The sequence below is a fragment of the Ceratotherium simum genome, chromosome 11 (genome assembly GCF_057802395.1).
Source record: "Ceratotherium simum simum isolate JZ-2026a chromosome 11, ASM5780239v1, whole genome shotgun sequence".
Classification (NCBI taxonomy): Eukaryota; Metazoa; Chordata; class Mammalia; order Perissodactyla; family Rhinocerotidae; genus Ceratotherium; species Ceratotherium simum.
Window position 1 is genome coordinate 1,644,383 of NC_141910.1, and position 21,894 is coordinate 1,666,276.

The following is a 21,894-nucleotide window of genomic DNA, read 5'->3' on the forward strand; positions in this document are numbered from 1 at the left end:
TAGACTCAGTGGAATAATTTGAACAGTGCTTTTGCACTGACCTCCTTATCTTCCAACCCATCCCACAGACTAAAGCCAAAATCATCATTCTAAAATAAAAAATTGCTGGAGGAAGTAGTCTGGTTTAATTTGAAAGGAGTAAAAGCTGTGGAACCCCAAGAGTCTAGGTTCCTATCCCCGTTCAGCCATTTACTAGATACGTGAATGACACACTCCGCACTAAGGTCTCTCCTGTGTTCGTTCACCCAGTCTCCCGAAAAGTGGGTGACTCCCTTAAGAAGTGCCGTCAAACGAAACAAACGGCAAACCCAGACACCACCATTGTTCACGTAACTCTGGCCAAATCGATTCCCTTCTACGAAATTTCCAGCTGCCAGTGACGGCTGAGACGCTTTCTTGCACGCATTCTCCAAACAGTCACACCAATCCGTTTTCCGCGCGGATCGAAGCCCGAGTATCACACGCCCTCCCTCCCCTCCCGTTCACCTAGTAACCCCGACTTTGGGTTACAGCCAGGAACCCCGAGCGACCCGGAAGGAGAAATCGTCCTTTCCGCCGGGGAGGCCCCACCCTGTCCAAACTGCCTGCGGAGGGCGAGAGAGAAGGCTGCGCGTGCGCAGTGGCGTTGGCTGCTCTTCCGGTACGCCCGGCGCGGAAAGGCGGCACGGACGCAGGCACGCACGCAACGCACTCCCTCCCCTAGTCGCGCGCCGCGGCTGTTCCCGCGTACGCTGGTAGCGCCGTCCATCGTGCCGAGATGCTGCGGGCCTGTCAGTTATCCGGCGTGACCGCCGCCGCCCAGGTGAGCACGGGGCGCCGGGAGAGAGCGCGTGGTGAGGCTGATCGCAGACAACCAGCGGAAAATGGGGGAGGCTTTGGCTCTGCCTGGGCCCCGGGACAGAGGCGTGTCTCAGGGGCGCCCTCATTGCGAGAGAACTAGGCGGGCCTGTGAGGCAGTTAATTCGGGAGTTCGCGCGACAGGGATGACTTGAGGGTTATTGCAAAAGCGGGTTGGGGTGTGGAGAGAAGGTGGCGGGGAGGCGGGCGTAGGACGGGAGGCAAGGCTTCGGGGACGTTTCATCCAATCAGCCCCGCGCTGCCCCAGTCAAGGCCCGTGGCTGCTGGCGCCCGGGTCGCCGGTTGGGCGCGTGATAGGTTTAGCGCAGGCAGTGGTTGAAGGTCGAGGAGAGAGAACTACAGTTCCCAGCAGGACTTGCATGGCCTTGGCTTGTTGTATCTTAATAAGGAGGTGGCTGGACTGCTCGAGTCCGCGTTGTAGGGGTCAAGGTTGTAATTATCCAGGAGGGACTACCTTTCTTTTCCTAGCCGAGAAAAGCTGTTCTTACTCTAAACAAAAATGGAAGATGGTAGTTTATGGGGCTCAAACTCCTGGTACTTGAGGAAAGTCAGGAGTTATGACCTTGTTCTCATTTCTGAGATCAGACTGGGGATCTGTGTCTCTAGGTGCCGAGACATCTTTGGCAGACGTTCAAGGAACCTAAACACCCAGTTACATTTATTTATGCATAATTATTTTATTTTATTTTTTTTTGTGTGAGGAGATCAGCCCTGTGCTAACATCCGCCAATCCTCCTCTTTTTTTGCTGAGAAAGACGGCCCTGGGCTAACATCTGTGCCCATCCTCCTCCACTTTATATGGGACGCCGCCACAGCATGGCTTGCCAAGCAGTGTGTCGGTGCGCACCCAGGATCGGAACCAGCGAACCCCGGGCCGCCGCAGCGGAGCGCGCGCACCTAACCGCTTGCGCCACCGGGCCGGCCCCATATGCATAATTATTAAAGTAACTTTCCAGAATTAAAAATAAAAAGGTAAACCTGTTTCCATTGCTCACAATTTAAAGAAAGTTGATATTTTGGCAAAATATTGTATTGGAAAACAGCTACTGTGACTTAAGCAGTAATTGGACAAAATCTCTAGACACAATGGGTTAAAAATCATAAAAGTCAAACTTCCTTTTTTTTTTTTCTTTTTTTTTAGATTTGCTTATCTCTCCATTTGTTGCCAGGGTAAGAGAAACAGCCTTTTCCATAGGAAAGTGGGGTCTGTATTAGTCTTCTATCGCTATGTAACAAATGCCACAAATTTAGTAGGTTAAAACAACGCCTATTTATTATCTTATAGTTTCTGGGCATGAATGATTGGAGTTCTCTGCTCATTGTCACAAGGCTGCAGTCAGAGTGTTGGCTGTGCTGTAGTTCTCATTTGGAGCTCAGGGTCCTCTTCCAGGCTCATGTGGTTTGTTGGCGGAATTCAGGCCATTGCAGCTGTAGGACTGAAGTCCCTGTTTTCTTGCTAGCTCTCGCCTTGCCTCTCCTAGAGGCTGCGTGAAGTTCCTTGCCACAAGGTCCTTAGAGGCAGTTCATAACATGGATGTTTGCTTTCTTGCTGGCTACTGGGAGCTTGTCTCTCTGATTCAAAATCTTTCTTAACTTCCCTGTTTCTGATCTCTACACCCAGATTTAAAGGGCTCACATGATTAGACCAGGCCCACCTGGATGACCTTCCTTTTCAACCCCAATTCAAAGTCAACTGATTAGTAATCTGAAATACATCTGCAAAATGCCTCTTGCCATACAACCATAATAATGGGCTAACAGCAGAGGCTGGAGATCATGGGGCCATCTTAGAATCTGGCCTACCATCCTGCCAAGTGGGGGTAGAAGGATGGAGGGAGCGAGCTGCCTTGCAGGGGAGCACTGTTGAAGTTTATCTTTGGAGCCCTCCTTTCATGACACACTCTTCCTTGCTCTGACCTCAGGTTACATTATGGTTGTCACTGATCTGTCCCTTCTGTCTGCCCTACAGTCCAAAATTACTTTTTCCTTCCTTGTCTTCATCAAAATTTTTTCCGTTTATTGAGATTTCGATTAGGAAATTAGAAGAAAACTGGTTAAAACTTCTCACTAAAATATGAACCCTTTTCTAGCCTGCAACCAATATTTCTTACCTCCCTGAAATTGCTGTCTTGTAAAATTCATTGGTTTATTCTTACTATCTCCTCAGTCATTCTATAGCATTTGATGTTGTTGATTTGTGAAACCCCTTTTGCTCTTGTGGCTTTTCTCGTGTAGTACCTTGGGTCCCATCTTACCCTTCATTTCATTTCTCTCTTGTTTCCCTTTGTTGAGTTTGCTTCTTCCTTGACCTCTAAATATACCCCCAAAGTATTCTCTTCCCATCTCCCTTTTTTTTTTATTAAGACTTTATTTCTTTAGAGCAGTTTTAAGTTCACAGCAAAATGGAGGGGCAGGTACAGAGATTTCCTATATACTCTCTGCCCCTACACATGCATAGCCTCCCCCATTATCAACATCCCCCACCAGAGTGGTACATTTGTTACAATTGATGAACCTACATTGATGTATCGTGATCACCCAAAGTCTGTAGTTTACATTAGGGTTCACTCTTGGTGTTGTACATTCTATGGGTTTGGACAAATGTATGATGACATGTATCCATCATGGTATCATACAGAGTATTGTCGCTGTCCTAATAATCCTCTGTGCTCCACATAATGATCACTCGCCCACCCCGCCCCTTGGCAACCATTGATCTTTTTACTGTCTCCATAGTTTTGCTTTTCTCAGAATGTCATATAGATGGAATCATATAATATATAGGCTTTTCAGATTGGCTTCTTTCACTTAGTAATATTCATTTAAGGTTCCTCCATGTCTTTTCATGGCTTGATAACGCATTTCTTTTTAGCACTGAATAATATTCCATTGTCTTGATGTATCACAGTTTATCCGTTCATCTACTGAAAAACATCTTGGTTGCTTCCAAGTTTTGGCAGTTAAGAATAAAGACGCAGTAAACATCTCTGTGCAGGTTTTTGTATGGATGTAAGTTTTCAACTTCTTTGGGTAAATAACCAAGGAGTGCAATTGCTGGATCACATCGTAAGAGCATGTCTAGTTTTGTAAGAAATTGTCAAACTGTCCTAAAAGTTCTGCACCATTGTGCATTCCCAGCAGCAGTGAATGAGAGTTCTTATTGCTCCATGTCCTCACCAGCATCTGGTGTTGTCAGTGTTCGGGATTTTGGCCATTCTAATAGGCATATATTGTTATCTTATTGTTGTCCTATCTTTTTTTTGTTTTCCTTTGGTGAGGAAGATGGTCCCTGAGCTAACATCTGTGCCAATCTTCCTCTGTTTTATATATGGGACGCCACCACAGCATGGCTTGATGAGCCGTGTGTAGGTCTGCACCTGGGATCTGAACCTGCAAACCCCTGGCCACTGAAGCAGAGCGTGCAAACTTAATCACTATGCCACCAGGCTTGCCCCATGTCCCATCTCTTTATATACTGTCTCACTTGGGATTACATCAATTCCCAGAACTTTAATCCCTAAGCAGATGACTCTCTAGCCTCGTCTTTTGAACTTTGTACTCAAATTTCTAAATTTTTGTCAACTTTTTCCAGAATATTCCACTTGTCAAAATCCTTTCTACTCCATCAGATGATCCTAAATGTCTTCCTGCTTTTACTATTGCCCTCAGAGTCGGTTCTTTTTTTTTTTTTTTTTTTTTTTTGTGAGGAGATCAGCCCTGTGCTAACATCTGCCAATCCTCCTCTTTTTGCTGAGGAAGACTAGCCCTGGGCTAACATCCATGCCCATCTTCCTCCACTTTATATGGGCTGCCGCCACAGCATGGCTTGCCAAGCAGTGTGTCGGTGCGCGCCCGGGATCCGAACTGGCGAACCCTGGGCCGCCGCAGCGGAGCGCGTGCACTTAACCGCCTGTGCCACCAGGCTGGCCCCCGAGTCGGTTCTTTAGCTAGTAGTTAATAAAGGCTTTTAGAAAAGCGTTTAGATCATGTCCTGCCCTTCAGTGACATCTCATCACATTCAGAATAAAATTTAAACTCTTTACTACACCCATCAGGCTTTTCATGCTCTGGCTCTTTGCATATTTCATTTTCCTACTCTGCCTCATTCTATTCTTCTGGTATCTAGTACATCCTCATTGCCTTTTCACTTACTATTTCTTTTTTTTTTTTTTTAAAGGAGTGTTTTTTTTTTTAAATCGTTTTTTTTTTTTTTAAATTTTATTTATTTATTTTTTCCCCCAAAGCCCCAGTAGACAGCTGTACATCACAGCTGCACATCCTTCCAGCTGCTGCACGTGGGACGCGGCCCCAGCGTGGCCGGAGAAGCGGCGCGCCGGTGCACGCCCAGGATCGAACCCGGGCCGCCAGCACCGGAGTGCACGCACTTAACCACTAAGCCATGGCGCCGGCCCTCACTTACTATTTCTTTTGCCCTGAAGTCTTCCCACACATCTTTGCTTAGCTCACTTCCTTCATTCAGATAATTTCTCAAATATCACCTTCCTTCAGAGATGCCTTCCCTATCTAAAACAGACCTCTGACCACTCTCTTTCCTTGATCACTCTGAACTTACCCTTAGCCTTTGTTTTACTTTGCAGCTCTTTTTTTTTTTTTTAAAGATTTTATTTATTTATTTTTCCCCCAAAGCCCCAGTACATAGTTGTCTGTCATAGCTGCACATCCTTCTAGTTGCTGCATGTGGGACGCGGCCTCAGCATGGCTGGAGGAGCGGTGCCTCGGTGCGCACCCGGGATCCGAACCCGGGTCGCCGGCAGCGGAGCGCACGCACTTAACCGCTAAGCCACGGGGCGGCCCTACTTTGCAGCTCTTACCAGACTTGACATAACGTGTATTTATTGTATGTTTCCCATATTAAAATGTAAGCTCCACAAAGGGACTGTGTACATATTTTTTACTGCTGTATTTCCCACACTGGCAATCGTCCCTGGCTTCTAATTGTTGCTCAGTAAATATGTGTGACATGTTTGAATGAAAGATAAATCTGTTCTGTAAATTTTTCTTCGTCTCCATAAGTGGATGTGACCTCCCTTAAAGCCCTATAGGTTTTAGAACCTCTGATAGTATATCAGGGTTCTCCAGAGAAGCAGAACCAAAAGGATATGTATGTAGATAGAAAGAATTAGTATAGGGAATTGGCTCATGCGGTTGTAAAGGCTGTCAAGTCCAACATCTGCGTTGTAGGTTGGCAGGCTTGATATGCAGAGACCCTGGAGAGCCTTTGGTGGAATTTCAGTCTGAAGGCTGGCAACCTGGAGACCCAGGATTGCTGATGGTGCAGTTCTGGTCCAAAAGCAGTCTGCTGCAGAATTCCCTCTTACTTGGGGAGGCTGATCTTTTTGTTTCAGGCCTTCAACTGATTGGATGAGGCCTACCCATATTGTGGAAGGCAGTCTGCTTTACTCAGTTCACTGATTTAAATGTTTTTTTTTTTTTTTTTAAAGATTTTATTTATTTATTTTTCCCCCAAAGCCCCAGTACATAGTTGTCTGTCATAGCTGCACATCCTTCTAGTTGCTGTATGTGGGACGCGGCCTCAGCATGGCTGGAGGAGTGGTGCCTCGGTGCGCACCCGGGATCCGAACCCGGGCCGCCGGCAGCAGAGCGCACGCACTTAACCGCTAAGCCACGGGGCCGGCCCGTCACTGATTTAAATGTTGATGTCATCCAAAAACACCCTCCAAGTTGACATACAAAATTAACTGTCACAGTTGGCATCTACTTTATTCTTTATGTCTCAACTTCTTCTTCTTCTTTTTTTTTTTTTGTGAGGGAGATCAGCCCTGAGCTAACATCCGTGCTAATCCTCCTCTTTTTGCTGAGGAAGATCGGCTCTGAGCTAACATCTATTGCCAATCCTCCTCCTTTTTTTCTTTTCTCCCAAAGCCCCGGTAGATAGTTGTATGTCATAGTTGCACATCCTTCTAGTTGCTATCTGTGGGACGCGGCCTCAGCATGGCTGGACAAGCGGTGCGTCAGTGCTCGCCCGGGATCCGAACCCAGGCTGCCAGTAGCTTAGCGCGCGCACTTAACCACTAAGCCACCGGGCCGGCCCTGGACTTATCATTCTTAAATGTGGATATGCAGCAGAAATGAATTGCTCTCTTTGTGTTCTCTTTCTTTCCCAGAGATGTGCTTCAAAGCTCTGGTTCTTCCTCAGTTTACTTCCCAGACCTAGCACCATCTGTCTTCTCTTAGTCTCAGTATTGCATCACTAGGCCCAGCCTTTTTTGAGGTTGGCATTTGGTTTGGAGGACCTGGGCTTTCAGCCTTGCGTAGCCCTCTTCCAAACTACAGATTTAGGAGTGGTCGTCGGCATATGCAGTGAGCTTATCTGCTTATAACTTAAAAAGAGGAGAAAGAAACACCACTGTTCTTGAGGGTTGACTAAGCTAGCTTATGTCACTAAGACCTAGTTTGATACCGGGGCTAGTTTAGGATTGAACTTGTGTGTGGACATTTTTAGCTATCATCTAGAATTCTTTCTTTCCCTTAAGGTTATAAACCACTGTGTTACTCAATAATAGAGGTAGGCAGCCAAACATACATGGTAGGAACTTGTTTAGTATATCGTGCAGCCTGCTGTTTACTCTTACCCGTACTAGAATCCTTTTTTATTATTCATCATTTTCATTTCTCCAGATCAGTAGCTTTCAAGCCATTTTGAAGTACATTTTACATCATAACTTAGAAAATATGAGTGAGAATATATAAGTAATACATATTTGGATATATATGCAGGGAAAACTAAAGAAGTATCAACTTCCTGCTTTTGCTGTATAGATTAATACCTACCATTTCCGTGTTGTAACTGAAGAGCACTTTTTCTCCTAGATATAGAATATATTTATACTGAGAAAGAATACTGCTTCAGTACCAAACTTACTGCATTTTTTGGTGCGATATATTTTTAACCTTAATGCATGATTCCTGTGAAATATTTTAAGTTAACTGTAGAAAAAGTTAAGTTGTTGCATATTAATCTGTATTTCAAATGTAGAACTGGCCATTAACTTCTGGATGTCTTTTGTTTGTGTGGGAGGAATCCTTATGACAAAATCTCAAAACCAGATTGTTAGTGATAGCAACCAGCAAAGTCTAGAGAGGAAACCTGGAACTGCCGGACAGGGTTTATATGAGGGACTTGTGTTATAGTCTGTTTCCAGGTTGTAACGCTGGACTGTGGTTTCTTTTTATATGGTCACTTTAGTTTGGTAGAGCTATGGAATAGGTGGTATGTGCAAGAACATTACATTGGAGTTGTGTGTTTTATCTTGCTTTTTTTTTGTTTTTTAAAATCATCTTTCTATAGATTAGAAGCAGCAATGCTAATCTTGTTACATTTATTACAAGGGTATATGTCAAGGCAAATTGTTTTGAAACAATATTGTCTTTTCTACAGCATAGGTTATTATTAAAAAGGAATTCCAGAAATAAGTATCCAATATTTTGTGTGTTAAGGTAGGATATTTAGTTTATGTAAATAAAGAGCTAGTTTAGCTTGGTTCTTAAGAAAGTGAGCTCTGGAGGGAGACCTTGGATTTGGCAGTGGTTTCTTAGATATGATGCCAAAAGAAGCAGAAGATAAATTGGATTTCATCAAAATTAAAATTTTTTCTGCATCAAAGGACACTCGAGAGTGAAAGAATGGGAGAAAATATTTTCAAATCATAGACTTGATGAGGATCTTGTATCCGGGATATGTAAAGAACTCCTACAACTCAACAACAAAAAGACAGCCCAGATAAAAAATGGGCGAAAGACTTGAATAGACATTTATTTAGAGAAGATACATAAATGGCCAACAAGCACATGAAAAGATGCTTGACATCTTTTGACATTAGGGAAGTACAAATCAAAACTGCAATGAAATAGCTACTTCACACCCACTAGAATGGCTATAATAAAAACAGAAAATAACAAATGTTGGAGAGGATGTGGAGAAATTGGAGCCCTCATACATTGCTGCGGGGAATGTAAATGGTACAGAGTTAAACGTAGAATTATCATATAACCCTGCAGTTCCACCCTAAAGAATTGAAAACAGGTGTTCAAACAAAAGCTTGTAGATGAATGTTCAAAGCACTGTTTGCAATAGCCAAAAGATGGAGACAACCCAAATGTCCAGCTGGTGTCTGGATAAACAAAATCTGGTATATACATATGATGAAATATTTCATTCAGCCGTAAAAAAGAAATGAAGTACATGCTACATACATGATACATTTTACAATATGGATGAACCTTGAAAACATACCAAGTGAAAGAAGCCAGGCACAAGGCCACATATTGTATGAGTCCATTTATACGAAATGTCCAGAATAGGCAAATCTGTAGAGTCAGAAAGTAGATAGTGGTTGCTGGGGGCTGGGGAGAGGGGAAAAGGGGGAGACTGCTTAGTTGGTACAGGAATTTCCTTTTGGAGTGATGAAAATGCTCTAGAACTAGATAGTGGTCGTGGTGGTTGTACAGGATTTTGTATGTACTAAATGCCACTGAACTGTACACTTTAAAATGGTGAATTTTATAAGTGAATTTTACCACACACAGAGAAAAACAAACACTTGCCACCAGGTATTTGCAGATGGCCTGAAGGAGAGACAGAGCTAGACTTAAAAAAGATTATATATATGTAAAATAATTAAAGTAATATAAAATAATATATATATTATGTAATTAACGAAGTGGCATCCATTGTCCAATGATGGGACAGTTTGAGTTTTCAAAAGGGTAATAATTGCATCTGGTTGAGATCCATCAAAAGTGTTTAAATCCATGAATTCATAGATGCTGTTTTCGTTTGCTCTAGCTACATAAACCATCTTGAGCTTGGGGTAAAATATTTACTTATTGCCTCACTTGGTTCTGGGGGTTGCCTGGGCTCAGCCCAGCAGTTTTTGCTCAGTGTCTCTCGTGAGGCTGTAGTCAGACAGTGGCTGGGACTAGAGTCATCTGAAAGGCTTCCTCACTCTCATGTCTGGCAGTTGATACTGGTTGCCACTGAGACCTCGACTGGGACTGTTGGCTGGAACACGTATATGTGGCATCTTTATGTGTCTGGGCTTCCTCACAGTTTGGCAGCTGGGTTCCAAGAGCAGGTGTGACTGGAGACAGAGCCAGGCAGAAGCTGTATTCTCTGTATCTCCCAGTCACAGAGCATCACTTTGACTGCCCTCTGTTAGTAAATTAGTAAAAAAGGCCTGCCTTTGTTCAAAGGAAGAGTACATAGAACTCACTTTGATGGGAGAGTGGCAAGATTCTGGAAGAGCATGTTACAGGAAGTATTGTTGCAGTTGATTTTGGATAATACAATCTGCCCTCTAGCCACAACTCACATCCCTCTCACATGCAAATACATTTACAACCTTCCTCAAAACCCTCCATAACCTCATCCCATCACAGCATCAGGCTTAGACTAAAGGACCAGGATCTTGTCACCTAAATCAGATCCCTATGCAGATAAGACATCTTGGATGTGGTCCCTAGGGTACAGCTCCTTAAGCACTTTTCCTTTCAATTTAAAGACCTGTGAACTAAAGAGACAAGTTATCTGCTCCCCATATATCCAGAATACAATATAGTGTGACAGGTACTCTAGACACTCACATTCAGAAAGACAGGAAACAGGAGGCACATGGGCAAGACAAGAGGCATCCAGGGGGCCTAGCGGATAAGTGTGTGCACTCTGCTACTGGTGGCCCGGGTTCAGATCCCGGGCGTGCACTGACGCACCGCTTGTCTGGCCATGCTGAGGTGGCGTCCCACATACAGCAACTAAAAGGATGTGCAACTATGACATACAACTATCTACTGGGGCCTTGGGGAGAAAAAGGAAAAATAAGGAGGAGGATTGGCAATAGATGTTAGCTCAGGGCCAGTCTTCCTAGCAAAAACAGGAAGATTGGCATGGATGTTAGCTCAGGGCTGATCTTCCTCACAAAAAAAACAACAAAAAAAGAGGCACCCAGTGTTCCATAACAAATGTAAAATCCAGTTGGGCACATGTTGCTAATTGCTTAATTAGGACTTAGTCCTACTGCTTGGGAATGATTCTCCATAGCTCTTGGTTCTACCCTCTGGGCTCCAGGTTTCACCCCTTGAATTATCCTTCCTTTTCCAGAATGTAACCTGTTTACAGCTGAGTCATTTTCTCAGACTGCTTCCTGTCTGTAGAAGTTTGAGTCCAAAGGCCTCTATTCATTTTGTACTCTTTTTCCCTTTAAATCCAAGCTGGCAAGTTTTTCATCAATATAGTTCTCTTAACAACTTCGTGGGTTTCCTATGGGTCTTATTGGGGTTTTCACGTTAGACAAAAGCCACACCCACAAATCTTATCAAGATAAGCCCTTCTTGGGCAGCTGAATAGAAATGATAGGATTAACCAGTCAAATGAGGGCCTAGGTCTCATTAATGAGATAATCATAAAAGAGACTCTGGTAACATGAATCTACCAACATACCTCTTTCCAAAAAACTTACTGGCTCAAGAACAACTAATATTCAGTGAAAAATACTATGAGATAGGAATTACACTGCCTCAGTATATTTTGTGCTGACAGCTTCAGATGATTTCAGAGGGTATGAAAATTGGGAACTATATCTTTTAATACTTAATGTCTTTATATGAGAAGAAAATCATCTTGAATATGAAGCCTACTTCTAGGAGTACTATTAAGCTGTCTTGAGAAGTCAACTTAGAATCTTTTTCAGAGGGAATTTTAATCTGATTAGTGCTGATTTCCCGTAAACGATGTGTCTGTCAACCTTCATAGGAGATAGGAGGACATTTGAACTTAGATCATAAAGTGTGTTTGGGAAAATCCTAGGTGATATCCTGAAGGACCTAACAAGGGGCAAAAGAGACAATAGACTTCCTGTGTTTGGATGTAGCCTGCATGCCCCTTGCATTAATGCTGTGGCCCTCAATACAATATTGAGAATAAATAAAACATAACAAATTATTAAAAAAAAAAAAGAAAAGCCCATCTCCGTTTTGGGCTCCCTGTGAGGTGGCTGTGGGTTAAAACCCTTAAGATTCTCAGTTGCCCTGTTGTTTAACAAAAAGAATATGAGAAGCATACCCTTAAGATCCTTACTGGATCTTTTGGATCTTTACAGATCCTCTTCTGGCCTTTCTCTACGTAAAAAGGTTCTGCGAGGAGCACCTCCTTAGATCTTTCTGAGGTCTTAAAGGATCTTTGCTAACTAGAGAGGCTGAGACTGAGAAACAGTCTTATTTTTGAACCCACCAAATCCTAGCTCCTATATGTTTCCTTTAAATATTGCTTGAAAGCTAAGCAGTTTTTTTGGTTTATTTGTTTGTTTTTTAGAAGCTCATCTCTATCCTTATCATACTCTGCTAAAAGAAACCAGTTGGCACTTTTGAACATTCTGCTTGGAACTCTCTTTAGCTAAATCTGTCAGTTCATTAGGTATAGCTGGAGCTATAGCTATATAGTTATAGGAATATATATAATTTTCTATTTTCCATGTCTCACCACAGGTGACAATTTTGATAAACTTCTGCCATGACATAACAAAGATCCCTTTTTCCTCCAGGTTCCAAAAACATTGTTCTCAAACTGTCACCAACCGCCTCCATGAAGGCCACCAGACTCCTGCTAACAGTCTCCTCAAGTCCCTTCCAACTTCCATCCTCACCCCCGAGTCCCCAAGTCATTACCACGTGCTTTATGTTTTGCAGCAGCATCCCATTTCCAGCTACAGGCATCTGTTTGGTTACAGCTGTATAACAGATCACCCCAAACTTAGTGGTGTTAAATAACAGCATCGTTATTATTTTATAACCATACATAACATTTAATATTATATAGATAAAATTATATATATTATATTACATATGTAAATAAATAAATATTTATTCTCTCTCAATTCTGAAGTTTCTGGGCTCTGTTAGGAGGTTCTTGAGGACTCATGAGGTCACAAGGCTCTGGGGAAAGTGACAAGGTTCTAGAAATGCGTGTGGGATGGGAAATGTAACAATTTTTGGAAAACACAATCTGCCACAATTAATAAATGAAAATTGGAAAAGCCCACAATTGGTCGTCGTCAGAGGATAACTATATAAAAGGATAAAAAGAATCAACCAATTACCCTGCCTTTCCTCTATGAACTGTACTATTGGGTAACCAAATTGTAGATAAAGGGAAGCATCTCTTTATAAAATATGTCATATAATAAATGAAAAATAGTAGAATTAGAGACCACTTTTTGCAGCTTCCAATAAATTAAGGGGTCTAGACATTGTACATCAGCACAATTGATAACATCACAAAAAGAAAGACAACCAGGCATTGTGTGCCTTCTGATGAAAGAACACACCACCTGAAGTCTTGCCAAAGAGAACAAACTTGAGTCTGAGCAAGTGTCTGGTTCCAACTCCACTTTGCAGGACATACAGAGGACAGGAACATGTTAAATTGTACCTTGAACAAAATCCAGTCTGTGGAAAATTCTACAGCTTAAACAACCCAGATTCTTCAACAGATTAATTACTGGAGAGAAAACCTATAGGTTACAAGAGACTTAGAAGACAACAATTTTTTTTTTAATAGGCAGTACTAAACTGTGGTGTCTAGGGATTCATACTTGGGTGATAAAACCATAAAAAACTTAAATTTTATGACTTTTAAAGCTCTATTTAGAATATTAAATACTACATAGAATATGAGGATAAGCTAATGAGTAACATACTTAAATTTTTTAAAATCAAGAGCTACTGTTTCAGATAAAAACCATTTTAATTTGAATCAGGATACAGTCATCATTTCTACTTTTTTTCCATGTAGAAATATGAAACATTTTATTGCCACCAGTTTTTGGTCATCAAAGATAAAATTTTTCACGTTTTATCCCCTGTTAAGTTAAGGTGTCTTTTACAGTTGGTGCTTTTACAACTGTTGTTTAATTGAAAGCTCAGCTTTCAAAAAAAAATGGCAAGAATATCCAGAAAAATTCTGAAAAAGAGTAGTACTTGAAGAGAGGACTAGCTCTGCTAGATTGAAACCTAATTCTAAGATGCAGTAGTTAAAACATTGTGGTATCAGTGTATGAAAAGGTGGAATAGTGGAACAAAATAGGAAATCTAAATGCATTAAGGAATTGAATGTGTTTTAAAGGTGGGATTTCAAATCATTGGGAAAAATGGATTATTCAGTCTATGATTTAGGGACAACTGAGTAGACATTTGGAAAAAAATAAAGTTGAATCCATACCTTCCACTTTACACTGGGTTCAAAGATTTAAATATAAAAAAATGAAACTATGAGAATAGAAGAAACTGCAGAAGAATTTTTTTATAATTGGAGGGTGACTTTCTAGGAATATGAGGAAACCGAAAAGCCATAAAAGAAAAGATTGGCAATTTTGACTATGTAAAAGTAATTTTCTGCGTGGCATAGGCTACCATAAGCAAAGACAGAAAGCGGATCATAAACTGGATAAAAATATTTGCAATTAGCAGACACATGGCTAATTTCTCTTCATGTATAAAGAGCACTTAAAGAAAGGAGTATGAAAAAGACCAGTCTTGTGTAAAAGTGGTTAAAGGATACACTCTGATAGTTTATAGAAAAGGAAATAAAAATAGATCATAAATATATTAAAAGATGCATAGTCATAATAAAGGAAATTGTGATTTAAAACTTCACTGAAAGTGTGTTGGAGAGGCTGTGGGAAAAAGATATTCTTCTCCTATTACTAGAGGATAATTGGCTAATTTGGAAATATTTATCAACATTGCAGATTTTACTTTTTTTTTTTTAATTTTATTTATTTTTTTCCCCCAAAGCCCCAGTAGATAGCTGTATGTCATAGCTGCACATCCTTCTAGTTTCTGTGTGTGGGCCGCCGCCTCAGCATGGCTGAGGAAGCGGCGCATCTGTGCGCGCCCGGGATCCAAACCCGGGCCGCCAGTAGCGGAGCGCGCGCACTTAACCGCTAAGCCACGGGGCCGGCCCTGGAGATAAATATTTTCTTGAGCATTTACAACATTAGTTAAAATGTTTTTCTTAAAACTATTGGCTTTTAGTCTAATGATACACTAGGATAAACCAAGAATGAAATTTTAGATTTAGATGAATGCCTCTGGGAATTGATGTGTTACATAGTTATCTTAGAGATGGGAAACTTGGTTTTCTGGATAAATTAAGCTGAGGTTAGATCTCTTTCCTGAGTGGGTTCGTATGTATCCTATAATGCAGTGTTGTTTGTGAGACTCTATAGGGTATTTTTCAGATGTCTAAATTAAGTTTACAGAGTAAAAATAGGTATTTTACACTATTGTTTTATTTTTTCTCCCCAATTAAGAAATTTGCATATGGCAAATCCCAATTGTATCCAAGAAATAATTAGTATACAAAATACTTACAAAAGTGCAAATCCATCATAGTCTGATGATCCTTTTTTTGAAATCTTAAAAATAGTAATTTTATATGAGCCTTGGGGTGCAGAAAGCAAGCATCACTGTTTTTTAGACTCTATAAATATGTTTCATGGTAAATTGATTTCTGAAAGTAAAATAAATTTTTCTTTAATGAAGACATTTGTAATAAAAGTATTACATCTGAGTTCCCAACCCTAAAAGCTTCCCAGATTCCTTTAACTGTATTGGTTGTGATGTTTTCTCCATCTTCTCTAGAGTTGTCTCTGTGGGAAGTTTGTCCTCCGTCCATTGCGACCATGCCGTAGATACTCAGCTTCAGGCAGTTCTGGGTATGTAGTGTCTCTCTGTAAACAGGCTTTTTAACTGTGTGCTAAGGGGTGTCTCTGTGTGTATGTATGTGTGTGTTTCTTTTCCTTGAATGTGGGAATAGCGGCTTAAACCCTTTTTTGTTAAGGGGTACAAACATTGGAGCTTTGCTAAACTATCTTTGGAGCATTATTTATTTATAGGTGAAAATTTGTTATGATGCTGCTTTTGATTCTTTGGTAATTGGGTGGCATCCAAGGTAGACTCCCCCCTCATGTGCGATCTTCCATTCCATGGTAAATATATTTTTTTTTCCTTTGGTGAGGAAGATTGTCCCTGAGCTAATATCTGTGCCCATCTTCCTCTATTTTGTATGTGGGACGCTGCCACAGCATGGCTTGACGAGCAGTGCGCAGGTCCACACCCAGGATCCAAACGCTGCCGAAGCGGAGCACATGAACTTAACCACTATGCCGCTGGGCCGGCCCTAATGCAAATAGATTTATATCCAGAACTTAGCACTTTGTAACTTAAAAAGTATTTGTTAGTTCTATTTGATATTTGTATTATCTTACTTTTGTAAAGGGTTTGTTTTATAGTATTTACAGAAATGTCTAATTAAGGGAGAGGAGCTTTGAAAATTAGTGATACTTGTTTTTTGGGTTCAAAGGAAATGTCATGATTGTAAACATCTTGAGTTTTAAGTGTTAAAGGGTAGATTGCTTCATTCCTCCTATCCTAGATATTACAGTATTTTTTAAAAATTTAGTTATCCATAAATAAATGTAGTTATTTTTTATTGCAGACATATTAAATCAGGGAAGGGTGATGTGCAGCTGTAGTGATAAACTTGGCTGCTGTGATCAGAATTGGTAGTAGAGAAGTAGAGATTGGAGGTCTTTGAGACTCTTACATTGATTTAGGGAAGTGGGTTTAGGAGAGCCAAGAAATAAAAATGTGTTTCCTGTTTCTTTCACTTAGGTTGTCTGCTGGCAAAATTGCTGGAGCTGGCCTTTTGTTTGTTGGTGGAGGTATTGGTGGCACTATCCTGTATGCCAAATGGGATTCCCATTTCCGGGAAAGTGTAGAGAAAACCATACCTTACTCAGACAGACTCTTTGAAATGGTTCTTGGTTCCCCACCTTATAGTGTTCCATTGCCAAAGAAGCCGGTAAGAGTTTTAAACAATATTTCAATGTATCCTATGGAATACTTTGAAAAGCAAGTTGTTTTCATCTTGAAAATATCTTGTATGTATAATTCAGTAGAACTTGCCAGATATGTTTGTCATTTTTCTTTATATTGAACTAATATTAATGTGTAGAGTTGGATTTTTATCCCTTTGGAGTCTCATAACTACTCTCATTTAGTACACACCACATAAAAAATAATTGGCAGCACACGAGGGTAAATGGAAGAGGCAGCTCGGGCAAAGGTAACCCTAGCTGCCCTGTGGACTTAGGAGGTCTGTGTCAGCCTACGTGTTGCAGCTGTCAGGCTCTGACTTACAACACTAAAAACGTAAACACAGAATGGTCACGACACAACCCAAATGTTAGAGTTAGTGATGGCTCCTTTTAGACCACAAAATAGAGTACAGACTTTTCAGGTACATAGTGATTCATTGATGAGAATATCTTCCAGTATTCCTGGAACTTGGTGCATATTCTTCATAGTTGTATCCTTTTTTTTCCCCCATTAGGCTTACAAATTTTTTTTTTTTTTTTTTTGCTGAGGAAGATTTGCCCTGAGCTAACATCTGTGCCAGTCTTCTTGTATTTTATATGTGGGTCACTGCCATAGCACAGCTGCTGACAAGTGGTGTAGGTCCGTACCCGGGAACCAAACCTGCGCTGCTGAAGCAGAGCATGCTGAACTTAACCACTAGGCCATGGGGCCAGCCCCAGCTTACAAATTTTTTTAAACATCTTATTTTTTTTTTTATTTTTATTTTTTTTAAAGATTTTATTTATTCATTTTTTCCTCCCAAAGCCCCAGTAGATAGTTGTATGTCATAGGTTCACATCCTTCTAGTTGCTGCACGTGGGACTCGGCCTCGCGTTGGACGGAGAAGTGGCGCCTTGGGGCTTGCCCGGGATCCGAACCCGGGCCGCCAGCATCAGAGCGCGCGCACTTAACCGCTAAGCCACGGAGCCGGCCCCTTTTTAAACATCTTAAATCTTTCTTTCAAACAGCTGCTTGAAAAAAAATTTTACAAAAGAGAGCAGGGATTTTTGCTGATTTGGTATTGGGTATTTCTTTATGCTATGATGCTGGACATGGCCTCTATCTGGACGTGGTCACTATCTACTAAAGGAAGGCTTATGGACATGGCTGATTCAGTTCTTTCTTAGAAACTAGATGGACTTTTTTCTCCAGTATTTGGCATGGTCTAGAGACCAGTCCTATAACAAAGTTAATATTGAGGAAAGCAGGTGTCCTCTGACTCCTACCCCCACCCCAATCATGCTTTTTCAGAATGTTCTTAGTTAGTCTTCTACATCATTTATTCTTCTATATGAACTTTAAAATGTCTATGCTGGCTGAGAGAGATAGTGTTGCAGTCAAGGAGCAGAATCCCGTGGATTCATTCTAAAATCCTGGGTCTGTTTTAAGCTACATGATCCAGGGGAAATAGCTGGAAGCAATTCGAGGAGCATGGAGTCAGGCTGAACAGTTCGGAGTAGTATTCTTTTCTCACTTGGCATGACTTCAAGTGTCATTCTTTGTAGATGATTCTTTTACCTCTCTCAATAGCCTTGGCCTTTTCTCAGTCCACTTTAGCTACCCTGCTGAACATTTCCACTTGGATAACTTGGCATGTCCATACTGCACCATCTCAAAATTTACATTCTTCCTGATTTGCTTTTTTGTATTAAAGATAGTACAGTGTTGTCAGGTAGCTAGGTTAGAATTCTTGGATTCATCTTCATATTTGCCCATATTTTGTTAGCTATCCTATCCTGTTTAATCTCTAATATTTATTCTTTTTCTTGCATTACCATCATCCTTATCTCATTTCTGACTTTTATCACTTGATATCCAAATTAGCTTCCAAACTAGACCTCTTCCTCTCCACACACACAGCCTTCCCCATCTTCCTCCCAGTCCGCATCCCCCAGGTCTCTCCTCCTAACATAATTGGGGCCATCCTCATATCAATATCAGAGAATCTTCTAAAATAAGAACTACCACGTTTTCATAATATTTTCATGTCATTTATCAGGAACTTTCATACATTTTCTATTGTTTATAAGACAGAAGACCACAGAAGATAAAAATTAGAGAGACTTTACAGATTGTCTCGTTCTGATTAAGGAAAGAGAAGCCAGGAGTGGTTAAATGTTAGCTTAGGATCTGGCCATTTGTTCCTTTATTTCTGTAGTCTGTGGTCTTTGCTGGTTCTTAGGTTGACATTCAATACCCTTGGTAGTCTGGCTCTTATTTACCTTTCCATCCTTATGTCTGAATGATTCTGCACATAAATCCTTAGTTTTGTGCCAGTTTTCCTTACAAATATGCATTGTGCTTTCCACTTCATTCATTTATTCAACAAAGGTCGATCAAGTGGTTATTTTGTACCAGGCAGTGTTCCGACAGCCTCGATTAAAGCAGAGAACTAAACCAAGATCCCTTCCTTTTGCACAATTTTTCCCATGGTGGTCTTCTACCCAGAACGACTTGCTCTCTTTTGCCTACTAATGTTCTCTTCAAGGCCTGCATCCTTCACTACACAGACCAAGGTGAATTTTCTCACCTCTGAATTACAATAGCAGTTAGTGTTTTTATTTTTTAATTTGTACTATTTATTCAGCATTCTCTGTCTGTTGTGTGTTGTTACCAACTTGTTGCTTTTAGAAACCATGCATTTTATTTCATGGTATCTGTTTTAGTGCCAACATGGTTATTTATGCATAGATAGTAAATATTGAGAGAAGATAAACCTAAAATCTTTTGATGGATGTGGAATAAGACCTGCCTGAATGGAGACAAATGTTATGTTCCTGGATGGGACTTAATATAAAAATGTCATTTCTTTCAAATATGTGCATTTCTCTCAAATTTCTCTTAAATATTTATCTATTTGAGAGAAATGATGTTTTTCTTTAAGTTGAACTAATGTGTAGAGTTGGATTTTTATCCCTTTGGAGTCTCATAAGTCTCATACACACACACGTCTAATAAGAATTCTGATGGATTTTTCTGGAGGGTGAAGAACCAGACAAGATGATTTTTAAGTTCATATGGAAGAATAAATAATGTACAAGACTAGCCAAGAACATTTTGAGAAAGTGTTAGGGTGGGGAGGGGTCAGAGGACACCTGCTTTTCCAGATACTGACTTTGTTATAGTCTTACTTTAATAAAATATAAGGTTTTGACACAGGAATAGAAATTAGAGGAATAGAACAACTGAGTCTGGAAATAAATCATATTTATACACAAGCACACATTTATTGTGAGAGTGTCAGTTGTTAGAAACTTCTGTGAAAATGATCTGTTAATATCTGCTAAAAATGTACAACTCCTTTGACTCAGCAATTCCTCTTCTGGCAAACTATCCTACAGATATCAGTTTTGTGGACAAGGATGTTTAACAAAAAACAGGAAACAACTTGAATGTCAATAAATAGGGGAGTAATTGACCAAATTATGGGATTTGCAGCTACATTAGGTTATGCAGTTAAATTAGGATATCATGCAATGCAAAAGAATTTCTTGACCTGGAAGAGAATGTCCATGACATATCGTTAAACGAAAAAAAGCAAGTTACTTGGTAATTTGTGTAATATAAAATTATTTTAGTTTGTTAAAACAAATGAAAAACTGTGTATGTATATACCTGAGCTTATGCTAGAAGGATAGATTTCAGGTGTTAGCAGTGGCTACGTGAGAGTGCTAGAAGGGGAAGCAGCAGTAAAGAGGCAAATTAAAACCGTTGATCTATCTTGATATTATTTTGCTGGGTGCAGTGAGCATGTATTTCATGATTTAAAAAAATAATAAAATTTTAATAGAAAGAAAATGGATATATTTCTGGTTTCTGGTAGTGACAAAGTTCAGAATCATTTCTATTTGGGTTGAATAGTCGTCTTAGGGATGTCTGAGTCCAACTGCCAAGTTCTGGCAAAAAGTGAGACAACATGGGTGGTAAATGAAAATATTTATATTCCCTAGTAATTTTCTCTGGCACATCCTCTGGCAGTCCTGTTAATGAACAGTGCCTTAAACTTAAGGCAGGTGGTTATTGAGGAAGAGGAAAGTGGGTGTTACTCACAATTGGATCATATATCTTAGTGTGTAGTTGCATGAGTCTTGGAGATTAAAGAAACAAAAACCTAATTTTCATTTTTACTCAGAGCCTTTAAAAATCGTTTGTTTCTAACTGAATGTATACAGAAGACAACCATAATTTGATTTAGTAAGCAAATGGAAATAGCTTCTCAATGTTGTATATGTAAAAGGAATGCTGTTTAAAAGGAAGGTCATGCATCACGTGCTTTATTAGTTGCCCAAAGAGAATTCTTTTTACTATTAAAATATGGACTAGTCATTTGGAATGAAATTTTTGGACTGCGTTTTTCTAGTATGGTGGCTTCTTTTACTATGGTTAATACAATACATTATGTTGTGAAATGTTGATAACTTTATGTTAAAAGCCTGGAAGACTTGACTTTTGAAATAATACAAGTGACTGTATACAACATCCTTTTAAAAACAGTATTATATCTGAGATGTTACATGTTTTTTATTTCCAAGATTCAGTCTGGTCCATTAAAAATCTCTAGTGTATCAGAAGTAATGAAAGAATCTAAACAGCCTGCCACACAACTCCAAAAACAAAAGGGAGAGACTCCAGCTTCAACAGCAGGTACCTATATTTAGAATCATTCTTTTAAAATTATAGATAGATGAATTGTTTTAGTGTATTTGTACCCACGGTCAAGAGGGGGGCCCTTCCCCATGAAGGACTTTTCTGGTCCCTAGCTCTCACGCTGGGGAAAAAGTATTCCACCTGTCGTTTTGGCTCTCATTTTAGGGATGGAGCTAAATGTTTCTTTTCCCTCTGACTCCTAGCTTTTTCCCTCTTTAGATTTTAAGATTTATTCTCTTTTTCCACCTCTTCACCAGTTCTTTCTCCTCTCTTCTTTCTTTGTGATGAAAGTGTCTTGATCTACAGTTATTTTTTCCCTTTATGATTTACCAGTAATCCCACATTAATTTACAGCACTTACCTAACTCGAACCTGTTCAGTCTACCTTTAAACTTCTTATGTTTCTCCTTAGTCACTTCTGTCCTTGATTAAATC

The 21,894-nt window shown here is 40.3% G+C and overlaps 1 protein-coding gene across 4 annotated transcripts in view; it reads left to right on the forward strand.

Annotated features, from left to right (window-relative positions):
* The first annotated feature begins 649 nt into the window (after positions 1–649).
* IMMT (inner membrane mitochondrial protein) overlaps positions 650–21,894 on the forward strand; it is a 45,522-nt gene continuing 24,277 nt past the window's right edge. For all 4 annotated transcript variants that reach the window (XM_087436469.1, XM_087436470.1, XM_004437226.3 and 1 more), the window contains exons 1-4: positions 650–802; positions 15,535–15,608; positions 16,567–16,756; positions 21,345–21,456. In XM_087436469.1, coding sequence (XP_087292595.1) covers positions 758–802; positions 15,535–15,608; positions 16,567–16,756; positions 21,345–21,456 — 421 coding nt within the window. In that variant the 5' untranslated portion in view covers positions 650–757. The remainder of the gene's footprint in view (positions 803–15,534; positions 15,609–16,566; positions 16,757–21,344; positions 21,457–21,894) is intronic.